Source organism: Chelon labrosus, assembly GCF_963514085.1.
Source record: "Chelon labrosus genome assembly, chromosome: 16".
Lineage (NCBI taxonomy): Eukaryota > Metazoa > Chordata > Actinopteri > Mugiliformes > Mugilidae > Chelon > Chelon labrosus.
This window is the reverse complement of record NC_140349.1, coordinates 25,525,783-25,543,169: the sequence shown is the minus strand read 5'-3', so window position 1 is coordinate 25,543,169 and position 17,387 is coordinate 25,525,783. Positions and strand designations below refer to the sequence as shown.

Here is a 17,387-nt window from a genome sequence, read left to right as displayed (position 1 = left end):
TGAACTCTCCCGTTCAGAAGCACTTTCAGCTATTGAGCATGCAGGGGTCCAGTGTTGACACTGATAAGGAAGACAGCCAGCTTCTCTGCTGTGTATTTTGGGCACCGAGCCATTAACTGAATTACTAGCGGTTTGGGGCATTAAACATTTTTTCAACAGGAGGAAAGAATGCTGACTTTCTGCGAGTTTGCAGACATAGCACATACATTCAGAGCTGCTTTTAGCTGCCAAATGCCATTTTCAATTATCACAACCTACCTTTCACTCAGCTAAATTACTCTTAACAAGTTATCTTATGACTATGTTTTGAAAATGCTGATCTCCATCCATGTAATGTTGAATAATTCCATTAATTTGTGACGTAAACAGAAAAGGTGACATACTCCTTTCTGCGCGCTGACTTCCGCTTCTCCTCATTTAGCTCGTGGGCTGCAGCATCTCTCAGCTTGACCTCTGACCCTGGAGCAGTAGCTGGGATGATGTCCAACTGGAGATCCTTACTCTGACACAGAAAGAGATAAAGAAGAGATTAGATGTTAAATGATAATGACAGACACCAAGAAAGGGAGAATGCGTATTAGCTGAGTATCCACGTACTGCTTTGTTGGAGTCCGAGGAGATGCCCAGCGCTTTCTCCAGACTGCAGCGGTACTTGTCCATGCGCAGGGAGAAGTCTCGGTAGCGCTTGTCGACAGCCGTCACCCACTTTTTGATCTCTCCAGCGTGACTGTGGCCTTTCTCACAGAAGCCATCAGCCAGCTGGATTAGCAGCTTCACACGCTCCTTGGTTTGCTAAGAGAAGAGGAACTGAATGAGTCAGCATTCGCACACATACATGTAGATATTCATTTGTGTTTGCTTGCAAGCCCAACCTTAGCAGTTATGTGGAAATCCTCATGCTCCTTCAGCAGTTCCTGTGTGTGATGGATACTGGAGCCAGTGGACGTGTGTGTGGACAGGTAAAACTCCCCGGTGTCATGAATCCACTCCAGAGCCTTGATGAGCACACAGGTGATGCATGTATCATGAGATAACATGAAAACCGATCGGATGACGCTCTTTTTAGCAAGACGCAGTAAAGTGAAATGTGTGTGTGTCCTATGTACCTGTTTGGCGCTGCGTTCAAACACCACATACTGCTGACACTGGTCCAGTCGTCGTTTCCTCATGGTCCAGAAATGAAGAACACGATTCTCTCTCTGCAGTAGCTCATTGAGGATGTCTAAACACACATAGATGTGGATTAAAAAAAATATCTAAAAATCATTTCACTGAAACTCTGCTGCAACATGTAATTCTTCCCATTCTTTTATATTTGTTTGTGTACCCTCACAGCCTTGTCAAACCTTCTTTAACACCACCTGCCAAATTCTAAATTGTTGATCTATCTAACTGGAAACTAACATTTAATATTAGATGAAATTTCTTCACATGAGATATGAGTTTGGACAGATATGGATGTAAAACTGCAAAGGCTGTGACTGGTCGGTGGAAGCCCTCGATCACAACATGCAGGTGTTACAACAAACACCATCTTCAGTGTACTCACTTTTAACCTGTTGTTCTGGCGCTTTGACGTGGCTCAGCATCCCAGGCATGTTGACACTGTTCCTGTGCATGTACTTGAGGAAGACGTCCGCGTTTCTTCTGGCCAGAGTGCATGCCTGATTGAAATAACAAACACACACTCAGATCAGACCGGTAGCGTACAAATTTGTTTCAGTTTGATTCTGAATTCTTGTGGTTGTGTGTTACCTTGAGGAAGGCCTCCTTCTGCTCCAGGTGTTTGCTGATCATGGGGGTGACATGGTCTGTCTCACAGTTGGGTCCCAGTTTGTCGGCTCCTCCGCACCAGTCCTCCTCTCTCTTATACTCTTGCTCCAGGCTTTCCAACACACTACACACCTGTTCAGAGAAACACACTCGATCAGTCCCACTGAGCTGTGGATTAGCCGGGAAACAGAAATAGTCAAACTGAATCAGGTCTCCTACCTGTTCAGAGGTCTTGTAAAAGGCCACTGATGCATTAACCAGCTTGAGCCGGTCCTCCATCTTGAGCATGAGCTGCTGCCAGTGGGAGGCCACGCTCTCTGCACAGTCTCTGATCAGATCCATGTCATAGTGGTTGGCCTGGAGCAGAGCCTCCGCCTTTTGCTGAACCTGCAGGGCACTCTGGTGGGTTTTCTGCAGTAAGGGGAGAGGCGGAGAAAGGAGGGGGTTATGAAAAGCAATTAACAGACTTCTGACTTTGCATAACAGGATGAGGGGAAATTCAAACACTGCGTCACCTCAATTGCATGCTGAAACTGTTCATGTTCTCTCTGCAGTTGTTCAGCTTCCTGCAGAGAGCTGGCTGTTATTAGACCAGCGTTCAGCATTGACTCTCCATTACGAATCCAGCCAAGCACCTGGAAAAAAAGAGGAACTCAAATTCAAACTCAGACTCCCCGGTGTACTGCTGTTACAGTCTTAGCCTGCAGATGGTGCCTTGCTGCAGGTATGCATTTTACCTGCTTGACTTCAGCCTGCAGGTGTCTCAGCTGCACACACTGCTCCAGGTGCCTGCGGTGCTGCTCCGCCGCTAAGTCCAGCTCTTGCTGCTTCTCGTGGAGGAACTCCAGCAAGTCTTGAACTCGTGTGGCCATGTCAACATCCCGATCACACAGCAGCTCCACACCTGGAGGGAAGACACACCACCATACTGTATTAGTTCTGGACAAACACAGCAGACCTGTATGTATGTCAGCTGCACTTCTGTCTGACATCCCCAGCCTATAATTATTTGCAATTTATGCCTGCCAGTTAATTAATAGCCACATTTGTCTTAATTTTATAAATGGTATTTATCCCCATGATAATGACTCCTCTGTGTTTGATTCACGTGGCATGATGTAACCATTCCTTGTGCTGTTGCACAGAGCACCTATTAACATGTGAGATCGCAGGTGAGTTATTATGGTTGGTGAGTGGGTGCCTCTCATCACAAACACTGACTGATCTGACCCACGACACCTACACAGTATCAATATTAAACTAATGGAGCCAACACAGAAATCTGTGCAGCAACAGTGAACACGAGTTACTGTTTTAAACCTCAGCGAGACGATGGCTAGTGACTGCTGTGGCAACCAGGCAACTGTCAACAAGAATGTCAAGGAATGTAAAAGTCTGCTTCCTTCCAATTTAACACAGCTAATGACAAACACAGCTACAGTGCTGTCTTTGAAAGGTCAGTAAATAGCCTGGATGGGCTGTTACTTTAAATGGAGTCTGAGGAGTGAACTCACCAGAGGTCTGGACTTCGTTGACGTACTGCAGCAGCTCCTGTCCCTGGTGGATGACATCGAAGGTGAGGTTGTTCATGGTCAGGGCTTTGTCAGCGTGGTGCTGCAGCCTCTGCTCAGCCAGCGTCAGGTCCTCCGTGTCAAAATCATTCATCTGACCTGTCAGCTCCTCGTTCCATGACTCCAGGTCGGAGATGATCTGAAGAAGGACAGTAAAATGTATTTTAAATAATGCCTATAGTAGAGAGATCCTAAAGCTTTCTTAACAAGACATATTTATAGCGTACATATTAGACTTGGAGGAGGCGTGTTGTGATATATTTGATTTTATGTCGAGGATATACCCTGATATCAAGTCTAAATGAAAGATCCTTTCCATTGTCTTGCTTTTTGCAGTTTTTGACCTTTTACATATTAGAGATAAAATTCTCACACTTTTGCACATTTAAGGCCACACTGTTGCTGAGCACACAGCAAATACAGACACGCAGTCATCCTTGCATGCTGACTCACATCAATGGCGTCCCTCTCGAAGATGCGGAGCTGCAGGAAGAGCTCCAGTTTGATCTTCCTCTCCTGGAAGAGCTCCTCCATCTGTGCCTGGGCCTCGTCCAGTTGCTGGAGGACGCTCTCGATGTGGTTGATGGAGCTGTTGTGGGGCGTCTTGTTGCTGGAGATGGCAGAGTCCCTGGAACAGAAATACGCAATTAAGTAATAAGCCGTGACATGCAGTATGGTGCACTTAAAAAATCAAAAAGCAGCTATAAAATATGTTGGGTACAACGCCAAGTGGACTTAGCTGCTACTAAATTTGCTTTACACCTCCAGCAGAATTAACATGGTGCAGAGATGTGCAAACTCAAAACATCACCTTTAAAACAAACATTTTGACCAAGACTGTTCCTCCCTTAAAGTCTTATTGGAGCTATGTGCTGGCTCCACAGATTCTATGGCATCCAGAGGCTCGCATTCAAAAATTGTCAATGTGTCTCAAATACTGAGTCACTAAATGTCTTAATGTCATTTTCTAAATTCACTTCTTCTATTCAGTGTAATAGTGGTCCTTTTAAAAATAGATCCATAATAAATTATATATTACAGCTAAAATATAGGTATGTTTGGGGGCTTGCTTGGTTTGATTGACATGTCTGGTCTGGAATGACTGACAAGCCGTTCTTGGGTTCTCAGTTTGATCCACCCCTCACTCCTCCCCAACTCCTCCCTCTTGTCAAAATATGGCTCGAAAAAAATGACGACAGCTTAATGTCAATCTCAAGGCTTCAAAACGGTAGTCCACAAAACACAGGGAGACATCTCTATAGATACGCCCATCTCTAATTCAAAATGTCAAAAAAATCTAAATTATATTAGACAACATACACTGATCAACCACAACATTAAAACCACTGACAGGAGAAGTAAATATCATTGACCATCTTGTGACAATTCACTGTTCTGCTGGGAAACTTTTGGACCTAGCATTCACGTGGATGTTACTTAGACATGTAGCACCCACCTAGACCAGACCAGACATCCCCACCCCATAGCAATGACACTCCTTGATGGCAGCAGCCATCCCCAGCAGGATGCAGCCTGACACAGGCACACACACAAAAACGGTTTAGGAACAACTAAAAAACATGAAGAACAGCACAAGGTGTTGACCTGGCCTCCAAATTCACTAGATCCCAAACTGATCAAGTATCTGTGGGATGATCCACAGAGGCCCCTCCCCTCAACCCATAGGACCCAAAGGCCCCCACTAACAACATTCTGTTGCCAGACACCACGGGACACCTTCAGAAGGCCCATGTCCATTCTCTGATGAGCCACAACTATTCTGGAGGCACATGGGAGACCTACACAATATTAGGAAGGTGGTCATAATGTTATGCCTGATCAAAATAATTATCATGTGCCTTCATATGGTCTAATAATTGAATAAATAAACTGTGGGATCTAGTCCTACTACTGCAGCGGAATCCATTCCAGTTTATTGCTTATTGAAAAGATCTCCATGAACAATCTGATTGGCTGACTCAAGTGGATAACACAGGATAAATAAAAGCCTACACATAACCTAAAAAAGGGTTTAAAAAAAAAAAAAAAAAAAAAAGGATACCGCAACAGGTCGTGCAGATTCTGATTCATCAGTCTGACAGATGCACACATGGAGACCCAGACAGCAGTGAGTTTAGCAGAGACTACGTATGAGTAAGCAAAGACAGCGGAGGTCAGGTGGGCTCTGATTGGCTTCAGACTGATTAATTAGTGAGATGTGATAGCTGATCCCCTACACCCATATTCATGACTGCACATTAGCACACATACAGTTCAGTCCTGCACACATAAGCAGAAGGTGTGTGGAGTTACAGTTGCCTCCTTGGGAGGCTGCCACGCAATCTGACACGCGTTTATAAATGCAGTCTTATGTAAGAATTCGCTGTGGAGCCAATACACCAGGGAGCGAGCTATGGACGGAAGAAAAAGAAACTGAGGAAAAGGGGGGTGGACAAGGAGAGAGAAGAAAACGGACTGGAACATCCTCTGCATACAAACAAAGCAGGAGAATGAGGGTCAACTGCATCCACTTCTCCAACACCCCCTCTCAGCTTTTTTTGGGTTTACACGCAGTGCATAAATTTAACTACCTTAACTTAATCTGTCCCTGTTTAAAATAACCTGCCAATGCTCTATTGAGGGAAAGACGGGAAGAAGAGCATTATGCATGTAGACATTTTAATGTTCTTATTGGGCTCAAAGGATTTCATTTTTGGGCAGATTATTTTGTGTTTTGCACCACGAGGATAAATTCTAGTCCTGTCTTATCTCTGATTTTCAAATCTCTGTGAATCGTTGGGGTTAATTTAGTAGTTTTGTTCTTTAGTTAGTTGCTTTAACAGACAGTAGATTTGCAAGTGGCATTAGATTGAAATCAGAAGCGACATTTACGTAGTCAGGTTTCACATGACTATCAGAGGATGTCTTGACATTTTTAGTTGAATGAGTCTCAGAATATTACTGTAAAAAAATAATATAAGAGGAAAACAGATGAAGAATTACATCAGAGCTTCAAGTTCAAAATAAAATATTGTGGCACTGAATTCCTTATTGACTGATTACTTTGTATAGTGGTCTCTACCTGAGCTGCTGGATGAGATCCTCTCCCTCCTTGATGACGTTGACAGTGACTTGTAGTGTGGTCTGCTGCTGCTGGCCGAATCGTTTGATCAGGTCCTGGACGGCCTCCACAGACTCGGCATAAACGTCGTCTAGCAGCTCCTTCTGGAGCTCCTCCAGCCATGTCCACAGCTACAGGAGGAGAGGTGGGGGAGAGGCGTCGATGTTCGTCAGTTCTAATGTTATGCTATCAGTTATTCTGGTAAATGTCATATGCTGTATATACAGTAGGTAGGCTTGTGTGAAGTCTCACTGTTAATATTAAAATGCATCATACATGTTTGTTGGTGTGACGCCCACACCGGACTCAACCACTCAGGTTCTCACTCTAATCACACAATGGCAATGAAACAACGGCCAACACAAATTGGCCATTGTTTCAGCCATCACAAAGTCCAATGGTTGACTTTTACAGAGGCCAGTGCATTCAGTCAATTTTAACATCATATTACCAACATGAATATTGGACAATATTCATATTCGATTAACTGAATACAAAACACACACATACTCCACTTCATCTGGTAATTATTTCCTTCATGCTCAGAGAGCACTATGAACACTCATCCACACAAGCACACAGCCCACCATCCACTTCAACCTTACGTCATCCTCTTTGCCCACCTCTTTGACGTGCGTGTGGAAGGCGACAGACATGTCCAGCAGGACTTTGCGCTGCTCCACGCGGCGAACAAAGTCTTGGATTCTGTCTTCAAGCTGGTGGGCGGCCTGGTAGATCTCCTCTGGGTCACACTCTCCCGTCTGGGCCAGCTGCTCGGCCGCCTCCAGCAGCTTGTCGGCATTGGTGTACGTATTCTAGGGGACACAAGGAAGAGGTGGATTAGCTCAAGACGACAATGTGCTTTTGAAAACAAGCAAATAAGCACAGATAGAGAAACCGTTGGGGCAGGGACGAAGTGAAAAACAGGATATGTACAAGACGAGTGCATTGATGGAGTCAGTGATAGCACAGCTGAGCAGAGACAGGCAGTGAGAGGAAATAGACACAGAAAGCTTGTGAACGTGAGATAAAGATGAAGATGAAAAAAGAAACAGAAGCAGCTGACTATATTAAGGTTGGTGGATGGATGGTTAGTGTTAATGTTGATATTTGCAGATTAAAGCTGATCTGTGCTGACAGAGATAGCAGAGCTGTGGAGGAAGCAGTTTTCTGTAACAGCAGCACAAGTGTCAATGATGTGGAGCTGTAAAACATTTTGTTAAACAGCAGCGTCAATGTAATATTTGCTGACAGCAAAAATCTCTACATAATATTAGCATTTTGCTACCAGAAATACCCTTAAATACAATTAGAATACAAGAAATACAATTAACACTGACAGTTAGCCACCTTCGGCTACTGCATATAGAGGTCATTTATTTATTGGAGGAGTTGTTTTTGTTTTTTCAAACATAGTCCATCCATAGTCAGTATAAAGATGGAGGACAGAACAAGTCCTCAAAGAAGAACCCAAAGCAAGTAGAGCTCCCCCTGGTGGCTGGCTGCAGTATAGGTCATAAGCTCCACCCCCTCCATGTTAGTGGATGGGACTTGGGCCAAACTAAAACACTAAACACATGTCAAATCAATTTTTTCAAGGATGGCTTCTGTCATTTTAGATAGTTAATATAATGGTGATGCATGTTCATGTGTCAATGTTTGGATAAGTTTTGTTTTAGTTATTTGACTGCATAGGAACAGGATGGGACATAATGGCGACTACCAGTTGCCATGCCAACCGCTCCATAAAGCGGTTGCTCCGTAAGTGTATAATCCAACATTTCTTTGTAAGTGGTGGAGGTATGGCAGAACGTAGTATTAATTAAACGAAACGCAAGTGAGTCTGGCGGAAGTGTGGTCGGGTCATTTATATTGCGGCTCCGTGTGGCGCCAGTCTCAGACCGTACTGCGCAGACTCTGGCTCCCAAGTCACAAGATGGTGAGAGGCGAGACATTTCTGAGTCCATCTCAGAAATTCAATTGCCTAAACTAAGTACGCATTAATAAATCAATTGAGAAAATGGTTGAAAACAGATGGAGATTTTTCTGTTCTTCTCCGGTAGCTGTAATTAAAAAAATACCCTGCCTCACAGCAGCTGCTATTTTGGCATCATAAAACATTACTTTCAACACAGTCATAGATTGGCTAAATGCGGCAGGCACTGACAGGAACCTACCTGTGCCACTTCCTCAAAGTCTTCATGGCGTTTCTGCAGAGCTCGTGCTCGGTGAAGGGACTTCCCCACACCTGTGTGTTTGCTGAGGAAGGCCTCGCCATGGTTTTCTATCCAGTCCAAAACCTGTGTAGAGAGGCAAAACAAAAGTGAGGCAGAAGCTGGGAAATGAGCGGCCACAAGGGGGCGATCTGATGTGGTAAATGCACCACAAGTGTGGGTGATAAAACTGCGTGTAATAAGAGCAGAGGAATGACAGAAATAATGATTAGTATTGTGTGAGGCATTGCTCTGAGCCTTTCTTTACACACCCCTCCCCGCACTTTGTCCTTCACAGCATTAACTGAGGAGCAGCATCTGCGCGGACATATGACCCAGTTCAGTTGCCATAGCAACAGTTGCCATGTCAACACTCAGGCATGCCCATGATTTTTGGACACTAAGCAACTGTATTATCATAGTGGAGCATTTGATTATAGCATGCTCCTTGTAGTTACTTCAAGCCTTTATTCTGCAGAGAACATTTACATATCTACGGCGACATGTGATGAACGATTACGAAAAGTTCCACCAACTTCCTCAAGGGCATTTCGATAGAAAACAAGACAGCGACTGAGTTCAAACCGTATATTAAGTGTAGAATCCTTCTTCAGCAGGACAAACGTGCTGTTTTCACGTAGCACCATCACAATACTGTCTAAACCCCTCACACGAGGTAGAGAAATTCTGGCAATTAAGTCTGGTCCATATGTTGGTCCAAAGATGTGCATGTATATAAAATGTGTTGTTACCTGTTGGACATCCTGCTGAAAGACACAGAGCTGCAAACGCTGGTGCAGCCGCACTTTACGGTGCTGCCAGATGTTCTCCAGCTGCCTCTGGTGATGCAGCACCTCGTGGATGATGTCCAGTACGTGGTGCACCGCCTTGGAGTAGTTTGCTGTTGCCGTCAATGAATCAGCGCCGCCCGGGGTCAAAGGTCGCTGTAGTTTATCCAACAGCGCTTTGCCATCTTGGCTCACCTGAAGTTAGAAAAATTGCCGTCATATTATATTATTTTTAGTGTGTGTACTTGCATCAGAGTGCTTCATATTCACTTATCTAGAAAATCTAATCTAGAAAAGCTCTGATTGGTTGTAGGACTATCCAGTGTGGACGTATTCATTACATAACCCTGGCAATTTGGCAAACTAAACTAAGAGACTTGGCTTCAGCTGGGCATCCCTGCCTAACCCTATACAATGGACACCAGCTCACTCAGTCCCTTTTGTTCTACATGAGCATTAGGAGTGATGTTACCTCAGAGTATGCAGCAGTGATGTGCTCGTACAGGCCTTGGTGATGGTGGATGGCATCTTCAAGGTCTTGCAGCTCGGAGGGCAAATCCACCTCACCGCACGCCTTACACCATGAGTCCACGTTATTCATGTACTGCAGGGGAAGAAGCGTACACATAAAGTATTTTACATAAGACGGGACACGAGACAGTGGTGGCATGTGTAATGCATCTTCGTACTTTGCCCAGTAGACACGTTTTAGTCAGACATACCAAAGCATACAAGACATCGCCTGGGGAGCATTTCCCTTACTGTAATAGTAAAGAAAACGCTAGAATATCTTTGCATATGGCTACAGCATTATCTATGGTTCAATGTGCTGTTTGTTGCCTCGCTGTGACTTCCTAGAACTTCCTGTACTCCCTGTGGGAGGGATGGAAGAAAAAACTGGCCTTAAAGAAAGATCAGAAAGTTGAAGTGACCTCCATCTAATTATCGAATTTTAAGCATATCTCCCATTTTAATTGGAATAACATACATAGGTAGAACAAAGACTTAGCTTCTGTGTATGTGCGGAGGAAAAAAGGTTAGAGTAAAACCTCTGGAGGTTAAAAAAAAAAAAAAAGCCTGTTTCTATTTCAGCTCCCAAACATGAAAGGCTGGTCTGATGACGGCAATATTCCAGGTCGGAAAAGTCGCACCACCCATGTTCCCTAGTTGGGACTATTCTCGTAAGACTTTTAAGGCCGTGAATCATTCCATGGCGCCCCAACTAATGAGCACAGACAGAAATAACTGCAGATAACAAATGCCTTACTTACACTGTGCATATATTTATGTAAATATATGTTAATGGCCTGCATATTTTAGAGTTTATAGATTTAATGAAACCAAATGGGTATTTTACAACCCAGACAGCGTGTGAATGTTTGTCTGAATCCAGCACACGCTAAACCTGATTTAGAGGAATAGTTTGAGAAACCAGTTCATAAGTTTTTGTAAGTTAAATGAGATGATTCACACTGTGTCATAATTGTACAGTAAATATGAAGCTCGAGAGTCAGGAGCTTGGGTTGGTTTAGTATCGGAACTGAAGACATCATATAAGCACATCTTTCAGATCTCAGATTAGCTTCGTTGATTTGAGAGTAAACAGAAGCACTGCTGGTGGCCAAATATTTGTGTATGGCTGCAGAAAATTAACCATCAAATATTTTCAGTATCAACGTCATTTGCAAAGTGAATCTCATATAATAATAAACCGAATATCACAAGTAAATTGCACATTTTGCCCGCCTTACCTGGTCACATTTCTGGTGGAAACTGGCTGACATATCCAACAGCGTGCTGCGTTCGTCCAGGGCGGCGGCGAAGGCTTTCCACTCCTGCTCCAACTGGCTTGAGATCTGTTTGATCTGCTGGGAGGCGTAGTGGCCCGACTCCAGAAGCCGGTTGCCCACTGACATAATCCGGTTGATGTTCACGTACACATTCTGTAACATACGACATGGAGGAAAGAGGGTTGACCAGTGGGTTGAGGATTATTAGAAAGAGAAATTATTCAAGGAGAAAGACTTGAGGAAATTTCAAAAGAGGAGAGGGTGAGACGACAGCTACCAGGGTGGTGCCATTGTTTCTCTTCCGCGAGTTGAAACTGGAGTAGCTATATTGATTGCTTGGCTCTACAGTTTCATAATGGTTATGTAAGGCCAACTGTGGATAGAGAATAGGATTACTTAATACCTGGCTGTGTTGCTGCTAACACGCAGAAAATGTGCAAGTGCACAGAAGCACTGGCTGCTCCAAACAAACACAGCTCTAGAGGTTGACGGTAAGTGCAATAACTATATGATTATTTGCGCGGGGCATGGACCTGAGTCCAAGTGGGCGGAAAAGCTTTGCCTCCTGCTGAGGATGGATCAGTACGTGTGTGTCTTACCATGCAGTTCATAGCGAAGTGGTTGTGCTGGGTTTGCAGCTCTAAGGCGTGGGGGTGGTTGTTGCCAATCTCTGTGTAGCCTGCCAGGAACAAACCCTTGTTGTGCATGATCCAGTCAAACATCTGAGGCACGAGGATGTCCAGGCAGACACAAAAACACACATATAGAAAAAGAAAGTTAGCCAGCCACATGAAAAACATGCACACAAATCATACAGGCCTATCGGTAAATTTTACAGATTATTGCAAGGACAGGTACACACAAACAGCTGGGACTTGGCAGTATGTGTAAACCTGAGTGTGTTTGTGTACTGCCGCAGTGTTCAAAGAGTTGTCATCTTTCCAGGCCAGAATACAGAGAAATGGACTGCCTCTATTAAGAGTATCCTCTCAGGCTCTCCTAGAGAACAACTCGTGGCCTATGGTGTCCTAGCAACAAGCTCCTACTACTGCAGTGTATCCAGGACTGCAGCTCTCTCTGTTGCTGCAACCTGCTATTTTATTCTACTCACTCAAACATAGATCTGTGGAACTCTCTCCCTGTCTCTTTCTATTTTGTGTTGCAGCTGTCATCACCTGGGCTGCCTGGGTGGCAGCCAGAGAAGGTCTTGTACCTGCATGAGCTATCCTCCATCTGCATGCTTGATAACCTGGGATCAGTCTGAGGGTGAGGCAGTTTACTTTCACCTCCCATTTTATAAGTGAAATAAAGTTGAAGGATATCAGTTCATGGTGTCTCCACAAACAACACCAATCAATGATTCAATACGGGTCTAATTAAGTTTTTGTTTATATTGGCAGTTGTTTGCCCTACAGCAATCACCAGCCGTTGTTATAGATTACCACAACATCCCAGCTCACGCTGAACGACACCCACGACTACCGCCACCCACCGACCTTCTCTGCATCCTGTTCAAACAGGCGGAGCTGAAAGCACTGATCCAGCTGGAGCTTGCGGACGTGCCAGGCCTGGTGGAGATGCTGTCGGGTGGAGTGCAGCTTGTCCAGCAGCTGGGTGATGCGTGGCACCAGGCCCTGGGTGTCGGCGTTGCACACCCCGCTGCCGCTACTGCTGCTACCTCCGCTGCCGCCGCTGCTGCCATTGCGGTTGGAGAAGGACTCACTGCTCTGAATGCGCTGGAGAAGCCTGGAGATAAAGTCAAGGTCTCATATTTATTGACTATAGCGAGGACTGTGAAATGTTACGTGATTAACTCGCTAATCCTCCTTATCATTAAGATTATTTTCTTTAACTGAACAGAATTAACATTCAAACTTGAGCACATCAGCTAGAGTGCAAACACTTACACGAAAGTTAAATGGTATAGGCAAACTCCATGTGCAGGTTCATCATTCATCATTATTTTACCTCTGTCCTTCAGCATCCAGCTCCTCTATGGGAGCTTTTATGACTTTCTTCTTCAGCGTGGCATGTTCTTCTATCATCCGCCTGGCCCCTTCAAGATCTTGTGGAAAATCTTTTCTCGACACAGTTTCCTGCATTTCCTCTAGTCGAGCCAACATCTGGGTGGCATGACCAGAAAACTCCTCAAACGCCACACGCACCTGGACAAAAACATAAACGAAAAGCCTGATTAAAGGGCAGTGGAGTCATATGACAATCCCTAACCGTAAGAGGGCTATTTAAAGTACCAAAAAATAACGTCTAATTTCAGAATCCCGCCTATAATACCGCTGCTGTTAGTGATCTAGAGATAGACTTGAAGACAGTCTTGATTGACGGGATGTAGGCCAGTCTCACCTCTATCCATTCTTCATGGTTGTAGTCCAGGCTGCCATCAAAGTCTGCCGTCAGCTGGGAAGGATCCACAACTTTCGTCAGGCCCTCTAGTGACACCATGGTGGTCTAGAAGAGCAAAGGTAGGGGACAAACAGACGAGACGGAGAGAGGGATTGAAGGGGGTTTAGATGGATTTAGGTTGTTGTCACTCACTAAAGTGGTAAATGCTTCTAATCTCTTCTCTCATTCCTCTATTTGTGCTACCTTCAAGAGTGCTGGGGAAAAAAAGGAAAGACATGACCAGCTACTTGCTCCCAAAAACTAGCAACACTGTTTTTTTTTTAAAAAATACTGCAAGGTTGCAGAGATGTGACTATTAACGGAAGCCCTATAATTAATAACTTGAGCACACTTTATCCTCTTGATTCAGTCCACTGAAGCTTCATGATATAGTTAAAATAATAAAAAAGCAGCTACACATCACACTGTCACAGACCCAAAAGCTGCTACAGCATACTGATATGCCGAATTCTCATCTCAGAATTTAGCAACTGCTTCCTCTCGACACCATTGTCGCCTTTGACTTTAGAGTTAAGTAAAATTTAAGTCTGCTCCATGCAACAATTGCATATTACAGTATCAGTTTCAGAGATGAGGAAATGTCTCCCTGTTTTGTTTCAGTGCCTCCGTGTTTCTGCTAAGCCACCTCCGCACAACACCCCCACACACATGGCCAGAGATGGATGGAGACAGAACGATAGCTAGATGGGCTTTGTGTAGGCCCAACAATGCAGAGACACACTGTTATCCTTGGGTGAAAAAGCAGAGCAGATCTTGCCACGAGCAAATACTGATACCACCGTGTTCACTATTGTTGTCGAAGCTAATTGATTTGGAGAGACCGTTTGGGGCAGTGTATTTCTCCCTTTGAACCATGTGATTTAGAAACAATTAAAATCGGGGGATGTGTTCGTTTCGCTTTGGCTCGCTGCTTCCTTTCTGTGCGTCTGAATTGAAGACGAGAGGAGGAAAGGGGAACGGAGAGAAGCCTGTCCTACCTCTGGCTTTCATACTACAAAGCCAAGAGAAAATCCTGGATACATGCACAGAAGTGAACACACCAGCAACAGAAACGCTCAATCGGCATGCTGGACACACACGCACTTGCCTCAGCTGTAGTCCTAGCAACAGTCCTGTCTCACATTTATTTGTACAGTCCGAGAAGAAAACTTACAACCTTCAGAAATATTAATAGAGGTCGGGTGGTGCAACATGATCACAGGCACACATACAAATAAACATGCAGTGTATCCAATCAATGTCCATGTGGCATGCTTGTGGATAACTGCAGCCTGCCCTGTGGCTACTCTTTCTACCAAATAATCAATATGGTATCATCAGACTGCACTGAGCATGGCCATGTGAGCAATCAGAGTAATTTCCACCCCACCGCATTTGCTCACACAGCTATAGTTAGGATCTGAAGGGGAATATCAGAAATGTATTATACAAGATTCCAAGCACAAACTGTACAAATCAGAGGCTCCACCTACAGTTTAAACCAACCCACTGATAAACGGGAGGCTGATCATTATCATAGTAAACTGGGATGTTTAATGAGAGATCACACATGAGAGTGGGAATTTGTTATGCAGTCCCTCATTAGAGGATATTTACTCAGAGGGTTGAGAGGCCTTCTCATCAAATGAAGACATGTTGGCCAACATGTTTGTGAAAGCACACCAGGGTACATGCTGGTGTCACTTTATAACTATGAAATGCTCACAAGCCTGTTTACGTGAATCATTAGATCAGCTGTTAAAATGCGGTTCGCTTCACAGTCAGCAGCACTACTAACGTGTCCTTGCGATCTGCAGAGCACTGTTTTAGGCTAAATGTGATGATTTTTTTTTCCTCCGGTAGACAGCTGGCTGGGGATGTACGCATCCAAAGCAGCGGGGAGAGGAAAATAATGAAATGTGCTGACAATGAGCAGCTCAGGAGGGGGGAGGCTACAGTAGTTGTTATCACAGCTCCGCTGACAGCAAACGATGGACTTTTTTTTACTTTCTCTACCATTTCAAAATGCCAAGTACAATATTGAGAAACATATCTGGGCGCTTTCAAAAATCATTATAGCATTCAAAATGTGCACTATTACCAAGTCTATCATTGACTGTGCATCATATCATATATAATAAAAGCGAAAACATTTTTATTGTGGCACAGTTTAACCACAAAATACTCCATTAGTAATTCATACCAGGTTTTACAGCTGGAGAGAGAGAACTTTACATATAAATGTATATCAGGTACATTCAAGCTCATACCAAACATGCCTACGCAATGACGATTAAAGCTACTGACACCAACTAAATGTTTCTGTAATTTGCAGTATATTGAGTTGCCTACAGGAACTAGGAATATGGGGGCACCAGTGGCGAGAGTTATGAATGTAACTTGGGTTCTCTGAATTCACTGTTAAGGATCAAAGAAATGGAATCTTGAAATCATTCGAGATATGTTTCTGATGCTCCAGATAAAAAAGAAACTTGGGTTAAAAAGAATTTAGTAATAAAGAAAAGCATACGAGGGCAGGGACGAACACAGACGACTGCTGGCTTAGTTTCTCCTTGATGGAGCATGCAAAAAGGAGACGGGGGACTGAGTGAAGACACAAATGTCGGCTCCATCTGTAGGCATACGTCAACAGCGTTTGTGTAATTAGTCTGACTGCCAGAAGAGGCAGACAAAAGTTCCAGGCGCTAGCTTTAGCTGTGACGTAATTCCTTATTATTATTTTTAATGTATGCTATCCTGTATATGACTTGTATCTTGACAAAACAATACATTTTGGTTAGTATCGTCGTACAACTGTTGCTTCAATTAATTCAATTCAATTAATTAAGTTGAAAATTATGTTTGCATGTTTTTTAATTTAAATACATGACTTGAAATTACACTGTTATTGCCTTACATGCACCGTGGTAGAGTAAAGAATCAAAAGGTTTCCCCCATCCTACCTCAAATTCGAACTTCGAGCTGCCAAAGTTGGTTCTCTGCTTCTGCCAGAAGTTGTCCGGTTTGATGATGAGGGCGACGTGGATACAGGACGGGAACGACTCCTGCAGGATCTTCAGCAGAGGCTTGATGCTGTCCCACTTGGAGCCGCGCATATCAACAATGACCGTAAAGCCATGTTTACACACCTCCTCGCTGGCAGGGATAGGGATAGAGGTCGGCAGGCGTGGGAGGTATTAAAGAGAAGAGCGGCACGGAGGGAGGGGCCGAGAGAGATTGGAGAGGGTATAATCCAGAGAGAAAGAGGAGACAGATGACAGGCGTGGGAAAGGATGAGAGAGGGATGATGGAGAGGAGGGAGAGAGCAAATGGAAAGGAGAAGGAGATGGGGAAAAAAGGAAAGGGGAGAAAGAGAGAAAAGGAAAAAGAACCGAAACAAACAGTGAGATGTCGCATTTTCTATAATGTGAGAGAAGTGTTCACAGCAAACACACATCCCACACACACACACCCACGTACCGGCACATACACCCACACAGAAATCTGCGACAAATGACTCACTAATATAAAAATACAAATCAGCACATTTGAGCATCAGCAAACTCTTTCCCCTGTGGTCCTCTGTTGTCGCTGACATTATCATCACGTAACACTATGCACGCGCGCACGCACACACAGAATAGCTGTATCTACACACCTGAGATTCAAATCTGTTACGTCTCTCTGCGATTGTTACAACAATCAATATTTCAGGGAGCACAACACCGTCG

At 44.2% G+C, this 17,387-nt stretch overlaps 1 protein-coding gene across 2 annotated transcripts in view; it reads right to left on the bottom strand.

Moving 5' to 3' along the window:
* Positions 1 to 17,387, bottom strand: part of LOC311501164 (triple functional domain protein) — a 68,262-nt gene that overhangs the window by 17,719 nt on the left and 33,156 nt on the right. For both annotated transcript variants that reach the window (XM_084562849.1, XM_084562850.1), the window contains exons 5-26: positions 16,620 to 16,812; positions 13,618 to 13,722; positions 13,225 to 13,421; positions 12,753 to 13,002; positions 11,856 to 11,978; positions 11,218 to 11,409; positions 9,939 to 10,070; positions 9,431 to 9,661; positions 8,643 to 8,765; positions 7,089 to 7,280; positions 6,427 to 6,596; positions 3,798 to 3,972; positions 3,288 to 3,483; positions 2,511 to 2,677; positions 2,289 to 2,408; positions 1,993 to 2,184; positions 1,756 to 1,905; positions 1,550 to 1,664; positions 1,107 to 1,222; positions 873 to 995; positions 598 to 792; positions 384 to 502 (exon numbers count right to left, since the gene is read on the bottom strand). In XM_084562849.1, coding sequence (XP_084418975.1) covers positions 384 to 502; positions 598 to 792; positions 873 to 995; positions 1,107 to 1,222; positions 1,550 to 1,664; positions 1,756 to 1,905; positions 1,993 to 2,184; positions 2,289 to 2,408; positions 2,511 to 2,677; positions 3,288 to 3,483; positions 3,798 to 3,972; positions 6,427 to 6,596; positions 7,089 to 7,280; positions 8,643 to 8,765; positions 9,431 to 9,661; positions 9,939 to 10,070; positions 11,218 to 11,409; positions 11,856 to 11,978; positions 12,753 to 13,002; positions 13,225 to 13,421; positions 13,618 to 13,722; positions 16,620 to 16,812 — 3,576 coding nt within the window. The remainder of the gene's footprint in view (positions 1 to 383; positions 503 to 597; positions 793 to 872; positions 996 to 1,106; positions 1,223 to 1,549; positions 1,665 to 1,755; positions 1,906 to 1,992; positions 2,185 to 2,288; positions 2,409 to 2,510; positions 2,678 to 3,287; positions 3,484 to 3,797; positions 3,973 to 6,426; positions 6,597 to 7,088; positions 7,281 to 8,642; positions 8,766 to 9,430; positions 9,662 to 9,938; positions 10,071 to 11,217; positions 11,410 to 11,855; positions 11,979 to 12,752; positions 13,003 to 13,224; positions 13,422 to 13,617; positions 13,723 to 16,619; positions 16,813 to 17,387) is intronic.